The sequence below is a fragment of the Crocuta crocuta genome, unplaced genomic scaffold (assembly GCF_008692635.1).
Source record: "Crocuta crocuta isolate KB4526 unplaced genomic scaffold, BGI_CrCroc_1.0 scaffold90, whole genome shotgun sequence".
Classification (NCBI taxonomy): Eukaryota; Metazoa; Chordata; class Mammalia; order Carnivora; family Hyaenidae; genus Crocuta; species Crocuta crocuta.
Genome location: NW_027527449.1, coordinates 3,231,914 through 3,250,516, shown reverse-complemented (window position 1 = coordinate 3,250,516; position 18,603 = coordinate 3,231,914). Strand labels below are relative to the sequence as shown.

Genomic DNA, 18,603 nt, shown 5'->3' with positions numbered 1-18,603 from the left:
AAACAGATTATGGGAAACTGACTATACACTGAAATCCATTATTAAAGACTGGAAAATGAACAGCATATTTAATAATGAATTCAAAGAAGGGCGGAAAAGAATTGGAGGCAAGCTCTGAAAGGATTACCTTCTTTCTTTGCTCTTTGCTGAGCATTTAATTTATTAAATTTATTAAAAGAGCCATCTTGGAAAATAATTCCCTTTAGAAGGGAATGCTTCTAGCTTAAAACAAAGAAGCCAGTTCTCTAAACTCTTTTGGATCAATGAAAAGCCATTAATAAACTGCTCTTGAGTGAGAGACATAAAGTTTATTCCAGGGGAAGGGTGTCTATATCAAACTCCAGTGAAGTACAACATAATACTGTTTTCATGCACACCTCAACGTAGGGAATTCTGTTTTGCCACAAATGCAAATTACACGAATATCTGCCCCTGACAAAACGCAGTGTCATGTCGGTCTTGGTTGCTCTATCATAATCTGGGAGGGCGATGGGATGCACTTACAATGTCTATCTCGAGCTACTGGGGTTAAATACTAAAATGAGGTCATTCACATGTATGGGGCTGTCCCAGACGCTGGCCTATTGCAGTGAGCCAGACTGGTCGATCTGTCAGTTTTACTTCAAAAGTTGTAAATTAAGCTGCCTTAAAACCGGTCTATGAATTTGGTGAGATGTAGGCTTTTCTTCACAAAACACAGTGCCTCAATTTGACACCTTAAAGTAATGCAATGTAAGCTCAGAACTATGTCCCATTACCTGCGAAAAATGGGAAGACCGACATTACCAAGGAATGGACAAATCACGACACTTGGTGGGAATTAAAAAGTTCATCTCCTCATCAACACTCAACACTACATTCTTAGGATTAATGAGATTTTGTACCATGTGCAAATACTGCCTTCTGGAAAAAAAAAATTCTAAAAAGAGTTTAAACAATTTAGTGTCCTGACCAAGATGTCAACAGGCAAATGGATTCTACATTATCTTCATGACAAACTTGGTTTTTTACAATTGATTTTAATTCTTTCTCTCTCTTTCTTTCTCTTTCCTCCTCCCCCTCTTTTATTCTTGTTTCCATTTGTTTTATATGTGAATAGCTAAAAGATGTAATATGAATCTAACCATATGAAAATATGTGTTTTAAATAATGGTCTAGTGGTTTTCTCATGACTATTAGGTTCTAATGACACAATTCTCACTACTTAATGCTCTTCCTTTTGAAGTGGTGAAGACGTGTACTTCATGGCTCCTGTGAGTCTCCTGTTAAAATAGCAAGTTCTTGGTTTCATGAGCGTGTCTCACGTCGGGTGCACACGTGGGCACAGAGCTGGCCACACGTGGAGTCTGTGGAGACCTTCTGGAGCCCTGAAGCCTCTGGCTGCGAAATGGAGTCACATGGAACAGCGAGACACGCGAAAGCTTGAACACCTCCAGGTTTCGGTCTCCTTTCTACACTTCCGTATCTTTTAATGACAAGTGACATATTTGAGCAAGGGGTCTTGAGTGTGTAAGTAAGGGTGAGAGGGCGAACAGTGAAACAAAGGACTCAGAGAGACGCAAGTCACTTGAGACAAAGACACTTTCAGAATGCCTGGGCTATGAACCACTGGCCGTGTGACGTGTCATTACATCACTTTTCTAAGCTGATGCCTGAAATTTTACATGCACAGATATATCGCGTTCCTTACTGTGGTAGTTTATTACTTTGTAATGAAGTGATATAATCTTCAGAGTAATTTTAAGAGCTTCCCCCCCACCCTCCATGAACAGCTTGATAGTGACAGAGCTGGTCTTTAGGTATACAGTTGGTGACTCTAATGCAACTCAATCAAACTGGGTCTATTCTGAAATACCATTGTGGAAAGACTTCTTTTACCTTTCCTAGCTCCCCAATTGTGTACTAATTAGAACTAGTCATACAGCTAGATTACCAAGCGCGTGTGTGCATACACACACACATACACACACACACACACACACACACACATTTATTTTCCTGTCCGTTGTGTATCAATGAGCATGACCTCTGGACCAGACCTCCTGGGTCTGAATCCTACCTCCCTCACTAAACTGTCTGACCTTGAGCAAGTTATTTAACTTATCTGTGCCTCAGATTCCTTATCTGGAAAGGTGATGATAATAATACATATTTCATAGGATGCTGAGAGGGTGACATGAGCTAATACAGATAAAATGCTTACAAAAGTGCCTAGTACATAATACATATGCAACAAGCATTAGCTGTTCTTAATACCTGCTTCCTTCCTGCCTCCTCTTGGGTTGCAGTGTATCTTTAGCCTTGTAATTCTACAGAGTATAGGGGTGCGATGATTACTGTTAGCTAACTAGCATATGACTAGCTTTCTGAAAAGGTTCGTAAGAAAAAAAACGGAGAGTTTCAAATTTGTTTCCTCAGTCTTGCTCTTAGGCGAGAGCATCCTAAACTATTAAAACAATGCAGACCCTTCTTTAAACATGCACTTTGAATTGTTTCCAGGGTAATGATGATAACGGTAAATGAATAATGCAATCCAATGTAAATTCAGCTGGAGTTAGGTATTCATGTGAAATACCCTTTGTGAAGCCGCAAGGTCACTTTTAAGAACATAGTATCAAGAAGTCTCTCTTTCTTTTACATGTACAAAGGGTGGAAAGGTACCGTATCCATGAGATCATGCCAGGGTCTTTTTGTTTCTCAGGGCTGTAGTACTAGAATCAATTATTCCTCTGAATTTTCAAAGCAAGAAGACTTGGTCTTCAAATACATATGGTTTGGCTCAAGGACAAAGACCTTTGTTTGGGGGTACTTTGGGAATATTCAGTAATTTTTCAAGTGGAGGGTCATACGCAGAATTATTCATGTAAGTGACATCCTTTATCAGAAGCCCGGGATAGTGGGACTTAATCATGAAGTCCTTTTCACCCTCTTTACCCTCTTTACAGATCTTTTCTAAAATATCTGCTGAAAAGGCTATTTGTGGAAAGAAATCCTTCAAGAGCAGCTGCTAGGAGATTGTTTTAAAAATAAAGAATTTTAATGTGAATTTTCAATCCAAAGATGTACAAAAACAACCCAAAACTTGGATCATGATCTTCCTGTCCACTTAACCCACTTATAACTAACTATAAACTGTCCAGACCTGTGCAAGATGAATAGTGGATTCTCCCTCACCTCTTATCTCCAATATTCCGTGATAAAAAAGCATATGCCCTAAAAGAAGTCTCTATTTACAGACACACACATCTTTCTGCACAAAAGCCATTATGCTGTTCTGTACCTTGCTTTTTTCATTTAAAAGTGTACAAGGGAGAATTTGAATACTGAGCAGTTCTAACTATATAAATCATGACTTTACAATAAAGGAGAATAGAAGCTTTAGGATCCTGATGAAAAATGATGCACAAAAATAATACATAATTTTGAGGTGCCTCGTTCTGAGGATAAACCAACGGAGTTTTGACGTGGCCCCTTGAGCTACAGGACATGAGTTGTCTTGGTGTAAAAATAATGGACATTAAAGTCCTAAGTGTTGCCTTTACTGACATCAGCTTTATTACAGAGGGACAGTAATGACAGAGGGTCCAAAGTGGTGCTTATATTTGTGACTTCCTCTTCCAAACTACTTCTTTGAAGACACAGGAATTTCTAAACTGAGCAACATATGTCGATGGTTTTACAAATGTCTGCCAAATGAAAGCTCTAATTTTGCACACAACTCCATTGTCCAGAATAACAAATGTGGCGGAGGAGTATGTGGCTCCGGAGAAGAGAATATACCTCTGGAAATATTCCCCACAGAATGGAAGGAAATGAGAACTGGATGAATTCTTTGCAGTGCAGCCTAGCATGGCAAATTAGAGCTGGTTCCGGGAGCCCAACCCCTTTTAAAGGAAAAGAAGGATCAGGACCAAAGCACTAAAAGAAAAAGATAAAGTAAGCTTGGAACGTTTCAGGTGACTGACTAGAGCCAGAGAAGCTCTGAACAATATGCCGGATGGGTCTGGGATTCAAGGACACCTGACAGAATTTTCTGGCAGAGTTTCCTGATAGAGTGAGTTAGCACTTGTGCTCCAACTTCCTGAAAAGCCAGAGCCCTGGGGAGGCTGGTGTGTGGGCGCAAAATGAGTGGTGAGTTTTTAGGTCAATAATGTGGAAATGTAGGGCTACAGAGACTGAGTGCGGTTGGCTGCTGGTAGCTAGAGTGCGAGGATTTACAAAATGCATGGTTTGGAGTGTGCTCTCTCTATCACTCGCTCCCTCAAAAAATAGATAGGTATAAAAAAAAACCAAAATGCATGGTCTGAGGGAATCTCTGTTCACCTGGAGAGGTACAATGGCTTTCTTGTACAAGTGATCAAGGTTTTCATTTCAGGAAGGCTGAAAATAACATTACGATTTTGACTAATAGCAGCAAAATCAAAGCAAGTTGAGAACGTTTAGTATATTGCCCCTTGATGAACTCCTCCTGCATTGCCTAGATCACCACAATCCCCAAGGCGACTTCCCCAAGGTCCTATCCCATGGACACGGAGACTGAATTTGCTTATTCATTTTGTCATAACTCAACTTCTTAGACTGCAGAAATATTTGCAATGAGCAAGCTATAGAATAGAGATCATGAGGACTTTAATCTCTTTATTGGAAATTGAGCCAGAGCCCTCAGGACACAGAAAAGCATAAATTATATTTACGTAAAACAATAAAGTACCTCTTTTCTGGCAACGTAGATTTTGCAAGCAGGGCTCTGGGATGTGGTATTTCCATGCCTGTTTGATTTTTAAATATTAAGCTAAGAAATGCTGAATCAAGCTTTTATAATTTTGTATCTGAACGTTAATTGATTCAAGTTCACAAGACCTGTGATTGGCACCTTCTTTGATCTTTTAATTGGTAATATAAAATTCACAAAGTTGATTTTTAGTCCTGCATGTTTTATTGCCTTTTGGCTGGTATTAAATAATTTAAGTTCTTTTATTTTGTAATTTTGAAGAATGAGAACAGGGATGAGCTAAAATTTACACACAAAAGGCATTTGTTATGAATCTCATACTATAAACATCATAGGGGGAAATGTTTAGCTAAGAGAAACTTAACGTTTTAAGACTTTCAGAAGCTTTCATTTGTGTAAAAAATTTAATATGTTGATTGAGCAGTATATATATCTATTCACTCATTAGAGTCCAGCCAGAGACTTTTATTTGATATACTATCCTGACAGTACTTACAAAATTTGGTATGATGGAATACCTCGAATTTTAAAATAAAAAAAACACCTATGTTTTTTGACATTGATTTTGTTATTCACTATGTTCATTAATTATTTCCTCCATCACGTTAATGAGTATTGGAAACAAACTAAGAGGACCGGAAGCATGCATTTTTATATATTACTTAATCATTAACTGACTACACAGTTCATTTTTGTGTATTTAGACACATTTTTCAATTTTTTTCCTCCTATTATCTGTTCCTAAGCCCTTCATGACTTTTATGCCAGCCATGAAAGTGCAGATAAGGAGAAAGCCAGCATGATCCTATCATTTAGGATGTGCAAGATAACATCAGTAGGCAAATAGCAAGAGGCATCTAAAAAGAGTTTTAATTTTTTGAGCTACATAGAAAAGCTCCAGTAAGTCAAAATATCTTGCTTTTATGAAGTCAGTTTTGATTAGTTATTAAACAAATGGAATCCCCATATTTGTCATTTCATTGGTGACTTGGGCTCAAAGACCTTGGATATTATCTACATCTTCTTCCTTACCACCCACATACAGTGCGCTCGTTCTCTGCCTTCCTTTATTTTATGGGCTGATTTCCTTCAGTGCTAGCCAGGCTAATTTAGGTACCTAGCATCTCATGATTTTAGGCAACAGCTTTCTAACTGATCCTCAAGTCATCCTAAACACTGATATCAGATTCATCTTCCCAAAAGGCCATGTTGAGTATGACGCCATGTTGTTCAACATCAGAAAATGGTTCCCCACTGTCTCTGTTGTCCTATACGACAGAAGAGTAATTCCTTAGAGCAGGAATTCCTGAAGGCTCTAAGCAGTCTGACCCTACCTNCGTTCTCTGCCTTCCTTTATTTTATGGGCTGATTTCCTTCAGTGCTAGCCAGGCTAATTTAGGTACCTAGCATCTCATGATTTTAGGCAACAGCTTTCTAACTGATCCTCAAGTCATCCTAAACACTGATATCAGATTCATCTTCCCAAAAGGCCATGTTGAGTATGACGCCATGTTGTTCAACATCAGAAAATGGTTCCCCACTGTCTCTGTTGTCCTATACGACAGAAGAGTAATTCCTTAGAGCACTGAAGGCTCTAAGCAGTCTGACCCTACCCTGGCTTTCTACCTGTATCTCTCGTTATTACCAATACGGATCCCTTGCTCCGTCCAGGTAAATCTGATTCCTCTTAGAACATGTCTTACTCACACCTTTCATAAACAATTCACTTGTTCTAGATTCCTTCTTCATGACTGTCTTCCTTTCTTCCTGTTGTTCTGTTTAAATAGACTTCATTTTTAGATGCAGGTCAAATATCAACCTTCCAGGGAACTCTCCCTTACCATACCCATAGCTCCCAGCAATCTCTTCCTCTATAGAACCACTCTCACAGTACAGGCCATAGATATGATGAAGCATCAAAGAATGATACCGAGGACATTACTTAGTCTGTTACATACATATCTTGTTTCCCCTACTAGACTGTGAGTTCTGAGAGCCTGGATTTCCTAATATTCCTATTTGTCAAAGTGCCGAGTACATGGTGAGTGATCAGTCAACACTGACTTAGCAAGGCTGAATATCAATATAAAACCCAGTGTCTTTTCCATGCAGGGTCAGAAAGGAAATGCAGAAGCTCAAATTTAGCCAGGATAACATATAGAGGAGAAAGGTTAAGGAGGATCATGAGAGAGGGATTACAATGAGTATCACTGCCAAACACCATGAGTTAGCACGTAATGAGCTCATATTATAAAGTACTGTTAATAATAATGTAGCTTTCATCTGTAATCAATGTGGTTTTTCTTCCAGAGAAAGAGATTATAGCTCTAAGTAATTTATCAAATGACTGTGAAATAAATTTAGCTTTTTATATAGCTTTTATAATTATCCCATAGAAACCTAGCCATTTGAACACACAAACACTAGCTGGGTGGTGTTGTGGAATGAACACACTGTTCAGAGTGGTTCAAATCTCTGCTCCCCAGCCCTCAGTTATGTTTCTTAGGGAAGAAAAGTAACTTTCTCGAGCCTCAAGGACCTCATCTGTAATCCTAAAGGTCTACTGTGTGGACCTGCAATAAAGTACTTAAAATATCTGGCCACGTGTCTGGCATGGAATAGAGGCTGGTTGGTTAGAAAGTAGCCTCTTTGGTAGTTTTTTCTGTCCTGACTGCAGCATTTTCACATTGAGTTGGTGTCTACACTTTGTCCTTCTTCTCTTCTCCAGTTACCGAGAAGGCAAGGCCAGAAACATTTTGATGTTCTGCCGTGGTTTCTAATAGCACAGCTATGCATGTGCAATAGTCTGTGGAGATACGTAGTGTTAATCTTAGCATGTGACTGAGCTATTAGCTGATAGCACAAGATCAATAGGGGATCTCGGGAAAAGGTCATGGGACCATCCATGCCTGGTCATACTGATATTCAATAGCTACTCCTCTTCCAGCAGAGCTTTGTTTTTTATTTCCTAGTTGTCACTCTCTACAACACAGTTTAAAGGGCTTATGTTGATTTATTCATCTCAAGGACCTCACATAGACTATCGCTTCTTTTCCCATCTCATTTATCATCTCATTAGATATTATATTGGCCAAACATGATGCGGCATGGCCAAAATGGCTTCCTTTTTTTGGCGAGCTTCACTTCAACATATATTGTTCTTTTCCTTTTTTGTTGTTCTGAAGGGAGTTTTCGGTCAGAAGTGTCCATGTACAAACCTTTACCTTCTCTAGTTAAGTAAGTATCTTTTAGCAAATAGCATCTGAAAAACATCTGAGCTGACATACTTGCTTCAACTATACTCATCCTTAGCTGTGAAGAAAGTCTTTTCCTTCACAATAATGTCAATGAAAACATGACTTCTTAAAACTCAAATCTAGTAACTCTCTCAGCTTGGGAAAATATAAACTACAGCAGTGATGAATTTATCAGAACGTTAACCAAGTGTAAGCGTTAGGGTTCCTTTGTATGGGTTCCTTCGAAGCCCAGCGAGGGCCCGGGGAACACATGATCTTATGTTTGTCAACATTCATCGAAGTAAACAACGTTGAGATTCCTTTTCTTAGAATTCCCCAAACTGAATAAGCGTTGAGCCCAATAAACTGGGATCTGCCCTGACTACCGGTCGAACTAAACTTGCCCGAGCCTTTCCTACTTGTGTTTCAAATTTTCTTCTGTTCAATAATGGCTTAGATTATGTGAGCCGGTAACTGAAACTGAGAAGTAGGTTTCTTATACAGAGATGTGTGTTATGGTATTTTTTTGTGACGGAATTTATTTTACTAACTAACTTGAAAATAGCTTTTCAGATGATATTGCATAATATAATCTGCAATATAATTTGCATGATAATGGCTCATTTGAGTAGTTTTAATTCCTTCGATGTTGTGTGATACGGAGTATCCTCTCTCATGATGACATATTCTTAGAAAACAATGTCAGAGAGTCACATCAAAGTGGAAAAAGGACATTTGAAAATATACAGTAACCTTTCCGCAAGTTGCTTACCTATGTCTAAAATCTTTATTTCTTGGTGGAAGCAGATAAAAAAAAAGGTGGGGAAAAAAAAGCACAGTTAGAAAAAGTTTCTAAAATATAAAAATGAGTTGCATACTGAGATTTTAATCATTTGTATGGAAAATCGGCAACTTAAGCAGAAAAAACACTGGAAATGAATTCTGGAGGCCAAGGCTTAAATAATTTACAGAATAGGATGATTTTCATAGTCACACTTCAATGAACAACTCACAGCAACAATTTACTACTTTAACTACTGGGATTATAGGTAATGGGTTCACCAATTTGTGAAGATCCACTATCCAATTGGGAAGTTATAGCATTTACTATTATGTCCGCATACTGCAGGGAAATATTTTCTCTCTTAAATTTCAACAGATGTGAAATAAAAGACTGACGACAATGACCTATATCATGAGGTTATTCTAAAGATTTAAAAATCATAGTTCTATCTAACTGGAGCAAATAAAATGCCCTGGAATCAGTGAGACATTTTATATCTTGGGTGACTTTATACTCTATGCTCTTTTATACACTAAGGCATAGTGTGTATGTATGTATATATATACTATATATAGTATATACATACATACACACATATGCTTTTCCCAATGTAACCAAGAGTCTAAATTCTTTCTATGGAGAATTTTAAACATTGGGAATGTATACTTAACTAAATACACTGGTACATTAAACACTTTAGAAAAACAATAAAGGCACGCTTGGCTTTGGTTAAAATCCCAAATGAAGCGGGTGCCCGGCTGGTTCAGTCAGCAGAGCACGTGACTCTTGATCTCAGGGTTTTAAGTTTGAGCCCCACACTGGGTGTAGGGATCACTTAAAAATACAATCTTAAGAAAAACAACAGCCCCCAATTAAGTAAAGACATACCTGAGTTCTAAAACGCTTGTTACATTTCCGGAAGGGAATATGCGGCGAACATAGTTGAAGTCCCCTACATACAGGCTGCCATCGATCCCACAAGCTAATGCAACCGGGGCCAACAGTTTATTACCATCGGCTTGACCGTTGCAGCTCGGGCACGAGATGCTGCGCCTTCGGCCGTTGCCCATGATGCTACTGACGACCGGAGGCTGCTGGGAGATAAACTGATTTTCCCCGTTTCCCTTGTACAGGATACCTGGAAGACATAAAATGCATTTTTCCTGGGATAAAAAGTAGGAAGATGGAAAGTAACCATGCCCACTCTAGATCTAGATGTAACTATACTTCACTGCTCTGTACATACAGACCGGGAAAACTCTTCCTTAAAGTTCTAGAGCAAAATACAAAACAAGAACTCAATTACCTCATGTCCAATATCATCTGACAAAATACATAGGATATATACGAAAAACGCTGGCCGTCACGAATTTAAGGAAGGGGCTGGTAAAAGAAACAGAGGATTAGCCAGGGAAATGAAGAGCCCAAATTGTCAACATCGGTGCTTCTCAAACTTCGTTACACACTGGAACTGACCAGGGAGCTAAGAAAAAATACTGATGCATGGAGCTCGTCTCCAGAGATTCTGATTTCATTGGCCTGGGGGGAGGAGGTGCGGTCTTTGAAAAAACCCTCCAGACGATTCTAATGTGCAACCAAGTTCTTCAGGGTATAACAAGTTTGCCTAACTGCTGAATCATGTTCAAAATATTATGTATTAATCCAATAAAAAATGTGTACCACAAATAGGAATTTTTCCTATGAGTTTATCACTGATTTTGAAAGAGTTAAAAATATTTTATAGAAGATAAAGTTAGAAAATATATATTAAACCTCGCATATACTGCTATACTTTCAAAGGATATCATTCCTGGCTATACTCTGATCTGACATGACAATGCCTATGGATGCAGTAATCCCAAATTCCGAACATAACAGAACTATTATGGAAGGACAATTTATTAAAGAGAGTTCTGCTTTTAAGGCATGGAAGTGCCTACAATTTTAAGAAGGCAAAATGCCAGTCTGCTCCATTACGGTCTTCAGTGAAAATGTGAAGCAAAATCCCAAATGAATATTAGACATTTTCATAGTTAGAAACTAGATTTGAGTTGGGATTCTTATCTTACTCATTTACCATTATTATATACAGATCAGATCAATGGTTTCATTTTGGTCTGATGCATATTGGATGGTCAGCTGTTACCACTCCATACATATTTCATGATGCCTCACAGGGTGTTATTATCTGTATGAACCACCTGCTACTTTGACTTTGGAAGTTGTACCTATTATATATTTATTGATCGTTCTCTATTTCAAAGCAGTTCTCCAAGCCAATGCTTATACTTTTTAGCAGAGACACTGTTAAAAGACTCAATCTCCTGAAAGTATAAACAGGAAACATGAGAAAGTGTTTTCTCCTCCCACTTTGGGATAATTTTAAAGCAAAGAAGAGATCAGAATACTTATGTTCCTCTTATAGCTCGGCAAGCTTTTAGGTGGATTCCATGATTACTTTTGGAATGCTCTGCTATCTGAGTGATGTAATAATCACAGAACATTCACATCGAGAAATCAGGAAAGATAAAACAGGTTTATTCAATTTAAAAAAAAAGGCCTAAATAAGGCTTGCTCATAACAACATATGGAAAGCTTTTTGCCTTGAATACTCAAAGCATTGTATTAATGATACCTAAGATCTTTCTTTCTGTGATCATGTTTTTTGACAATTAGGGAACTACAATTTCCTGTATGAGCCAGGTCAGTAATTTTCACCCAAAGAATCCTACCAGTCAGCCTAATGCTTTGCTGAGCCTGATCTATTCAGTCGTTACTTTATAAACAACTGGTCCTTCGTGATTCTCCATTATTATGACAGAAGAAAAAGACGAACATCAGGATATTTACTTTCCTGTTCCAGGCCTGCACAAACACCTGTCACAGTCTGTATTTTTGCCTTCTCTTCTCCTTCAAGATGTGTTCAGAGCTCATTCACCTTGTCATGATTACAAATCACTTTGTTTATTCAATGAGACACATGTCACTTTGAAAAGCCACTACTTGTCAAACTGTTCTTGGGTAAAATTTGAAATCATCATCGGTTTACCCCATGAATTAGGTTACCGCACATTTTAACACACCATGTCTTTTATAATTTATAGCATTTTTTGGAGGGTAGAATTTTGGGCAGTCCGGTTTTTATATTTGACCTGACATTTTAATAAAAGTGAACTATATATTATTCTGGTAGAGAGAGAGAGAGAGAGTATGAATTATTATTCTACATACATATATAGAATATCCACGAGTTTCTCAAATCCACCTGAATCCTGTACTTAGTGTTACATTATACTTTTATGACACAGACTTTATGGTGTGGGCTCTCCTGGAGCACTCTGCCTATAGACCCTTACTGGTTCATAATCTCTTGGTGAAATCCTGGGGCTAACTGGTTGTGAATTGTACCTTATATTCTCATGATCACCGAAGTGCTTCTAGAGAGGCGCTCCCCGCCCCCCCAGCTTTGTTTACAAAGAACTTGTGAAGGAATCCAGCAATCTGCCAAACTCCGTGAAATATAATTTCACATATTTTAATCAAGAGCAGCCACATTTGGCATGTGGCTTTGCACCTTGCAAGACTACGATTAAGCCTTGTGTCACTACCAGGACAGCCCGAAATACCACCGCTCCAGGCACCACTGATGATTAGAGGTAACATACGGAGCGTCCTTCTTGGTTGGGGTCTCACTTTCCACACACGAGTGCTGCACTTGGCACTCGCCGTCTGCTCTGCCCCTGTCAAACTTCTGTGGTGCTAACCGAAAGGCAACCTGATGCCCAGGACACAGCTGGAATGGGTGCAGAGCTCAAAAGTGTAGGTGCTGAGTAGGAAAGGTGTGGAGGGTTTTTCTGTCTTGGTTATGCTCTTGCTATTGATTTGCTCAGTATGAGATCCTTCTACAGGTAAGGCACTGGCGTTCTCAACTACTTGGAAACTAAGTCTAGTACATCTGGAAGTTTAAAACACACCCTCTCTGGCTCCAACACCTATATTTTTTTGTAAATAAAAAGAACAACTATCAAAGTAACGTTAATCTGAAAAATTGACCCTTAATCACAAACATGTAGTTGTATTACATGCTCTGTTCAAAATTCTGAACCTTTCTAAAACCTCTGCCATATCAAAGCTCGATGATTTTGCCAAGACTGTGACATCTCCTTCTCTGGCTATTTGCAAAGGGAGGGCAGAGAGTTCTTAGCACGACATGGTTTAGGACAGGCGGCTAGGTTGCATTAAGGGTCCGCTTTTCTAGAAAAGTACCTATAAGTTATTGGAGATGTAGCTGGCGTGTGGGCAAAACGTTAGACACACCGCGAGGACAACAGAAATTATTTAATATCATAAAATTCTTTAGGAGATTAAGCTGGTCTAATTTCGTTAAATAATTGGGCTTTTGGTTGTGATATCTGAAGCCTATTTCTCCAGGGAACAGTCACATACAGTGTAAGGTCCACTATACGTAGTACTCTCAACCTTTGCTCTTTTCTCAGGGTTTTCATGTAGTTTTCCCTCATATTTACAAAGTTATATAAGAGTACAGGAACCCAGTTTGAGCAGGAGAACAATTTTTTTCTCACCAAGAATTTAAGAACTGAAAACAAAAATCTACATACTCTGACTACTTAAGGATTAAGATCTATTAGAAATATTCTTGTGGGGCGCCTGGGTGGCTCAGTCAGCTAAGAGTCTGACTTCGGCTCAGGCNCTGAAGCCTATTTCTCCAGGGAACAGTCACATACAGTGTAAGGTCCACTATACGTAGTACTCTCAACCTTTGCTCTTTTCTCAGGGTTTTCATGTAGTTTTCCCTCATATTTACAAAGTTATATAAGAGTACAGGAACCCAGTTTGAGCAGGAGAACAATTTTTTTCTCACCAAGAATTTAAGAACTGAAAACAAAAATCTACATACTCTGACTACTTAAGGATTAAGATCTATTAGAAATATTCTTGTGGGGCACCTGGGTGGCTCAGTCAGCTAAGAGTCTGACTTCGGCTCAGGGCATGATCTCATGGTCCGTGAGTTTGAGCCCCGTGTCGGGCTCTGTGCTGACAGCTCAGAGCCTGGAGCCTGCTTCTGATTCTGTGTCTCCCTCTCTCTCTGCCCCTTCCCCGACTCACACTCTGTTTCTCTCTCTCTCTCAAAAATAAACATTAAAAAAATTATCAAAAAAATAAATCTGTAAAGGACACAGATTTTTATTTTTTCTTTACTTTTAAAAAGGTTCCCTCCCACCCCATGTTTGGTCAACTTTCTTTTTTTTTTTTCTTTTTAATCTTTTTTTTTAATGTTTTATTTATTTCTAGGAGAGAGAGAGAGACAGCGTGAGCAGGGGAGGGTCAGAGAGAGAGGGAGTCACAGACTGAAACAGGCTCCAGGCTCCGAGCTGGCAGTCAGCACAGAGCCCGACGCGGGGCCCGAACCCACGAACCGCGAGATCATGACCTGAGCGAAAGTCGGACGCTTAACCGACTAAGCCACCCAGGCGCCCCTGGTCAACTTTCTTAAAACACTATGGATCAACTCCTGGCCTTCCTATAGAATTAGACCCTCCATGGATCTGTGGTAGAGAATACCACACACTTTCAGTGCAGCACTGAAGTCACTTACAGTCAAATGGGAAAACTATTTTGGTGATGAACATATGAATGTTTCAAATGTGAGGTAGTTTCTACTTGAGACTTCTACAGTCTTTGAAAATACATATTTTTCCTCTTACTTCTAATCCTACACTATGTACAGGATGCAGTGTTGCCACAATCTAACCCATTCGAGGGAAAGCAGTATCACTGTGAACAAGATCTTACCGTTCTGAACATCCAACACGTGATGTTTATCTAATGTCCAACCACCCATGTTGGAAGCGTCTAATTCATAGCCTTGTAAAATGGCGGTCCTCTTTTCCCACAGAGTCAAGTCCAAACAGGACTCGTATTCATATCCAACGGACACTGGAATCAAGACAAATCACCGTTCATCTTAACTACAGGCAGAAATGCAATTTGCTGGTTTTCATTAAACAGCTTTCCTCACAGCTGTGTTCTAACACTACATGTCTCCTCATTTATGAGTAGCGTTAATTTTCATATGAGAGGATTTGGCCACATAAAAGGTGTTTCTCTAAAAAAACATCTTCAGGTATTATTTTTCTATTGATGTGACAGGAAATTAGTATTTACCTCCCCCCCCCCACACCACTTTTTCACAAGGGGTTCCCAGCACAACATGAAGACCAGACTGGGCACCTGGTTAAGTAATTAGATTAGATAAATCAGCCCCAGGTGGTGATCAGATGATAACAACCAAAAATTATATTTGCCACTTGAATAATTAGAGTGGTTTAGTTTCTAAGAGTATTAAGTTGTGGAAAATATTTATGATAAGTAAGGTTCAATACAGCAAAAAAAAGACTCTGCTTCTGACATCATATTCATGTTACTGTCAGAAATGAACAAACACCAGCAGTAAATTAATGCAAACAAATCACAAATGAGAAGCTTCAGAGTCACAGTGAAACACGGGTTTTAAAATTTGGAACAAAGCAAAGGAAGAAGTGGTAATTATCTGGCTGATTAGAACTAATTCAAGCCCAAGGCATATATTAATTTTAGAATAAGAGGTCTATGATACTCGCAGGTAAAAACTGCTAGAACAAAAAGCATCCATTGGTTTTTGCTGTTCTCAGGTTGAGTGTGAAGCTCTACCGTATGCATCTCTTCAAGCCAATCTTTGATCGCACCGTCCCATCATTCAGTGAAAACAACTGGTTTACCCGATGTTTTAAGAATGTCATTCCACTGAATTGACTCCTTCTAAGTGAAAAGAGCTGAAATACGTTTTGAACACAAATACTGTCTATATCCTTTTGAATACCACTGTGAGTTGAAACCACCCTAATTGTTAGATATGGAAAACATAAGAAAGGATAAGGACAGCTATGGAGATAAAATTATAAAGAAAAAAATGAGAAAAAAAAGGAGAACAATAAGGAAGGAGAACATGAAGGAAAGGACAGGACACCTTTGAATCTCAAGCAGGACATTTTCTAGCATATAATTTCAGCCAGCAAAAAGGGCTAGTGTCTCCTCATCATATGGAAATGCATTCCCTTTTCCCATGGTAAGTCTCAAGCGACCAGTTAAGAACTCCCCACGGATAGTCTTACGGCTTTCCCATCTGTTTATCCATTGGGTTTCACGGGTACCATTAATTTCATGCTAGTTCAAACTTCAAGATAATGTTTTTTGGATGAAGAATATACTGATCTGGAACTTACCAACAGCTTCAGATAAACCATAGACCTTTTGGTTATATGCATCTGTTTTATCCCATATAAAAGTATAGGCCAAGTTGGGCGAGGCAGGAAACCACTTCTGAAAGAGTCTTCCAACCACAGCCACCATAAGGTGAACCTTCATTAAATTAAATGGTATCACGGACTGGGTCATGGTGATCTTCAGAACCGACTTATAGCCTGCAGCTCTGGAACTCAAGTAGGAAAGTTTCAGATCTGTTCCTGGAATTGTAGTTTCTTCATGGAGTACCTAGGTTTGAAAAAGGCAGAAGCTTCACACTGTGATCATGGAGGACCATTTGGGAGAAGGGATTTCAAAGAATTGAGCAGAGCATCGAAAATAAGACGCCAAAGAGTCACAATTCACAAATACATACTCAAGCTGTTACTGTCTTCAATAATTAAAAATAACTCTGCTGCCAGCCCAATTTTTCTTCTCCTAAAAGCTTCTTGTCATTTATTGTGAGTTAACAGTACCTCGGGTGCTGCTCCTCATACAGCAGGTACTGTGACTGCTCCATCAGGCTGACACACGCTGACTTGTTAGCTCACAGTCACAGCGGATTCTCACTAACCCATCTTTCACCCCCCCTCACCCTGGAGAATTAGAGCAGACATTTGTGAGTCGGTTGGCTTAGAGTGGGGATGTGGTCGAGGCCAAAGATCTGGCCTATGCCAGCTGGCTCATTTAGGGATGAAACCTGGGCCTGTAGCCTCAGCAGCTGACTGGTCACAGCCTAGAAAGATGGGAGTGATAACAGAAAAGACCAATTCATTTGGGTTAAATTGTGTCAAATTCCATATCCGCACTGAAAGGACAGAAAAATAGCATGTTTTCGTAACTGGTTAAACACTGAGGACTCACCACTGATGTCTGATAGAATACTAGAGGGACTAGTATTTCAGAGCTGTAGACATTTTCGAGAACAACTACTGCGTTACTGAATGCACACGCAAGACATTCAATGTATACTTTCTGAGTTGAAACTGGACTGTAAAAAGTTAAAATAATTACCTGCCTAAGAACGATCTCCTTTATGAATTTGTAAAATTCACATTCTTAACTTAACCCTACAATGTACCCATCAATGTGACTGGCTCCATGAATGCTAACAAATTCATGCTGACATATGCCAAAACATGAATTATTTTGAAAATACATTTTATGTCATGTATAAGATCTTTCCAGAGAGTTCAGATGCAAATTAGTAAGCACCTATTAGTTTGGTTACTAAGGATAGCTCTTCATAGGTTTACCGCAATACGTTTCCTGCAAAGTCCACAAGGTCATTTATGCTCAAGGATCTGCACCAGGAAGTCACCACTTTCTCTACTAAGAATTAAATAACATTCTCAGAGCTTTCCTCACTATCCTACTGAGTTTCCTTGTTCTGACTTCAAGGACCACCTGACTGTGTTAGAAATATTTTAGAATTGTGATCTAGTGGTCAGGGGCATTTAGCTCTTCTTGCACGGAGCAGTTAGGATCGAGGCTTATCTGTCAGCTCCAAGTGTTGATGACTTAAGTAGAACCTGTGACAGTGAGGTTGTAGTGGTCAGTTTCCGTATAAACAAGTGGCAGAAAAGAGTAGGCTGAGCAAACTTCTGTTCTGGCCTGTGAGGCAGTGTTGACATGAAGAGAGATGTGATGCCATTTGGTGGATTAAGAAGGCACTGCCATGCTCTCATAGATATAATACCTACTTATGACAGGTGGGGTTTTCCTTACCAACCATGCTAACTGATTTCCGCCACAGACTGTCTCAGGCAAAATAGTCTATGAACATCTAGAAACTTTCCAGAGGTCTGTTAGGCTCGGGAGACCACTGCACTTAAGATTGACAGCACTGGTGTGTGGCTGTAGGCTATAGGATGAAAAATCTAAATAGAACTCATTGTTCTTCTATTACTGGGGTGAAATATCAATGGGTTAGCTTGAAAAATAGATTCTGTGACCCCTGAATGGCTCTGAAAATGTAAGTGATCGAACTCTGAGGCATATAATTTGTTTCCTCTTATTCCCAAAATAATTTCTCATAAATCTGACAGGTTTTCTATATGGAAGCCAGTCTTTCATTAATTAATGTATATTTCTTGTGAGCTTCTAGAGGCTGCTTCTCTAGTTCAAAATATCATGTATTATTCCTATTTTAATAATTGATTATTGTCTTTGTCATCATTAACCCACTACCATAACAAATATCTTTAATTCAGTCCATTAAAACATGCGTTTCTCCTATGTAATTCAACTTGACCATGTTATTTTGCCTTAGGGGGAAAAGTAAATCTGGCCACAGTGGAGAAAATAAACCATTCTGCCTATTTTTTACCAGCTGCCTGATCTGTAAGCCCCATTCTTCACCCCATTACATATTCAGTTAGAAAATACAACAAAACTAAAAAACCTTCTAAAATTAGAAGCACAAAGGCTTACTTTCTCTAATTTTGTTGTTATTATTTTGTTTTATAACAAATTAAGGAGTATTTTATTTTATAATACATAAATAAAATTATATATCCAGTAAAAAAAAATAAAGTGGTACCCTGTCA

At 38.9% G+C, this 18,603-nt stretch overlaps 1 protein-coding gene across 1 annotated transcript in view; it reads right to left on the bottom strand.

Moving 5' to 3' along the window:
- Nucleotides 1-18,603, bottom strand: part of TENM3 (teneurin transmembrane protein 3) — a 449,902-nt gene that overhangs the window by 40,629 nt on the left and 390,670 nt on the right. The window contains 4 exon segments of the mRNA XM_077762712.1: nucleotides 8,741-8,761; nucleotides 9,641-9,890; nucleotides 14,567-14,710; nucleotides 16,036-16,303. Of these exon segments, the coding sequence (XP_077618838.1) occupies nucleotides 8,741-8,761; nucleotides 9,641-9,890; nucleotides 14,567-14,710; nucleotides 16,036-16,303 (683 nt within the window).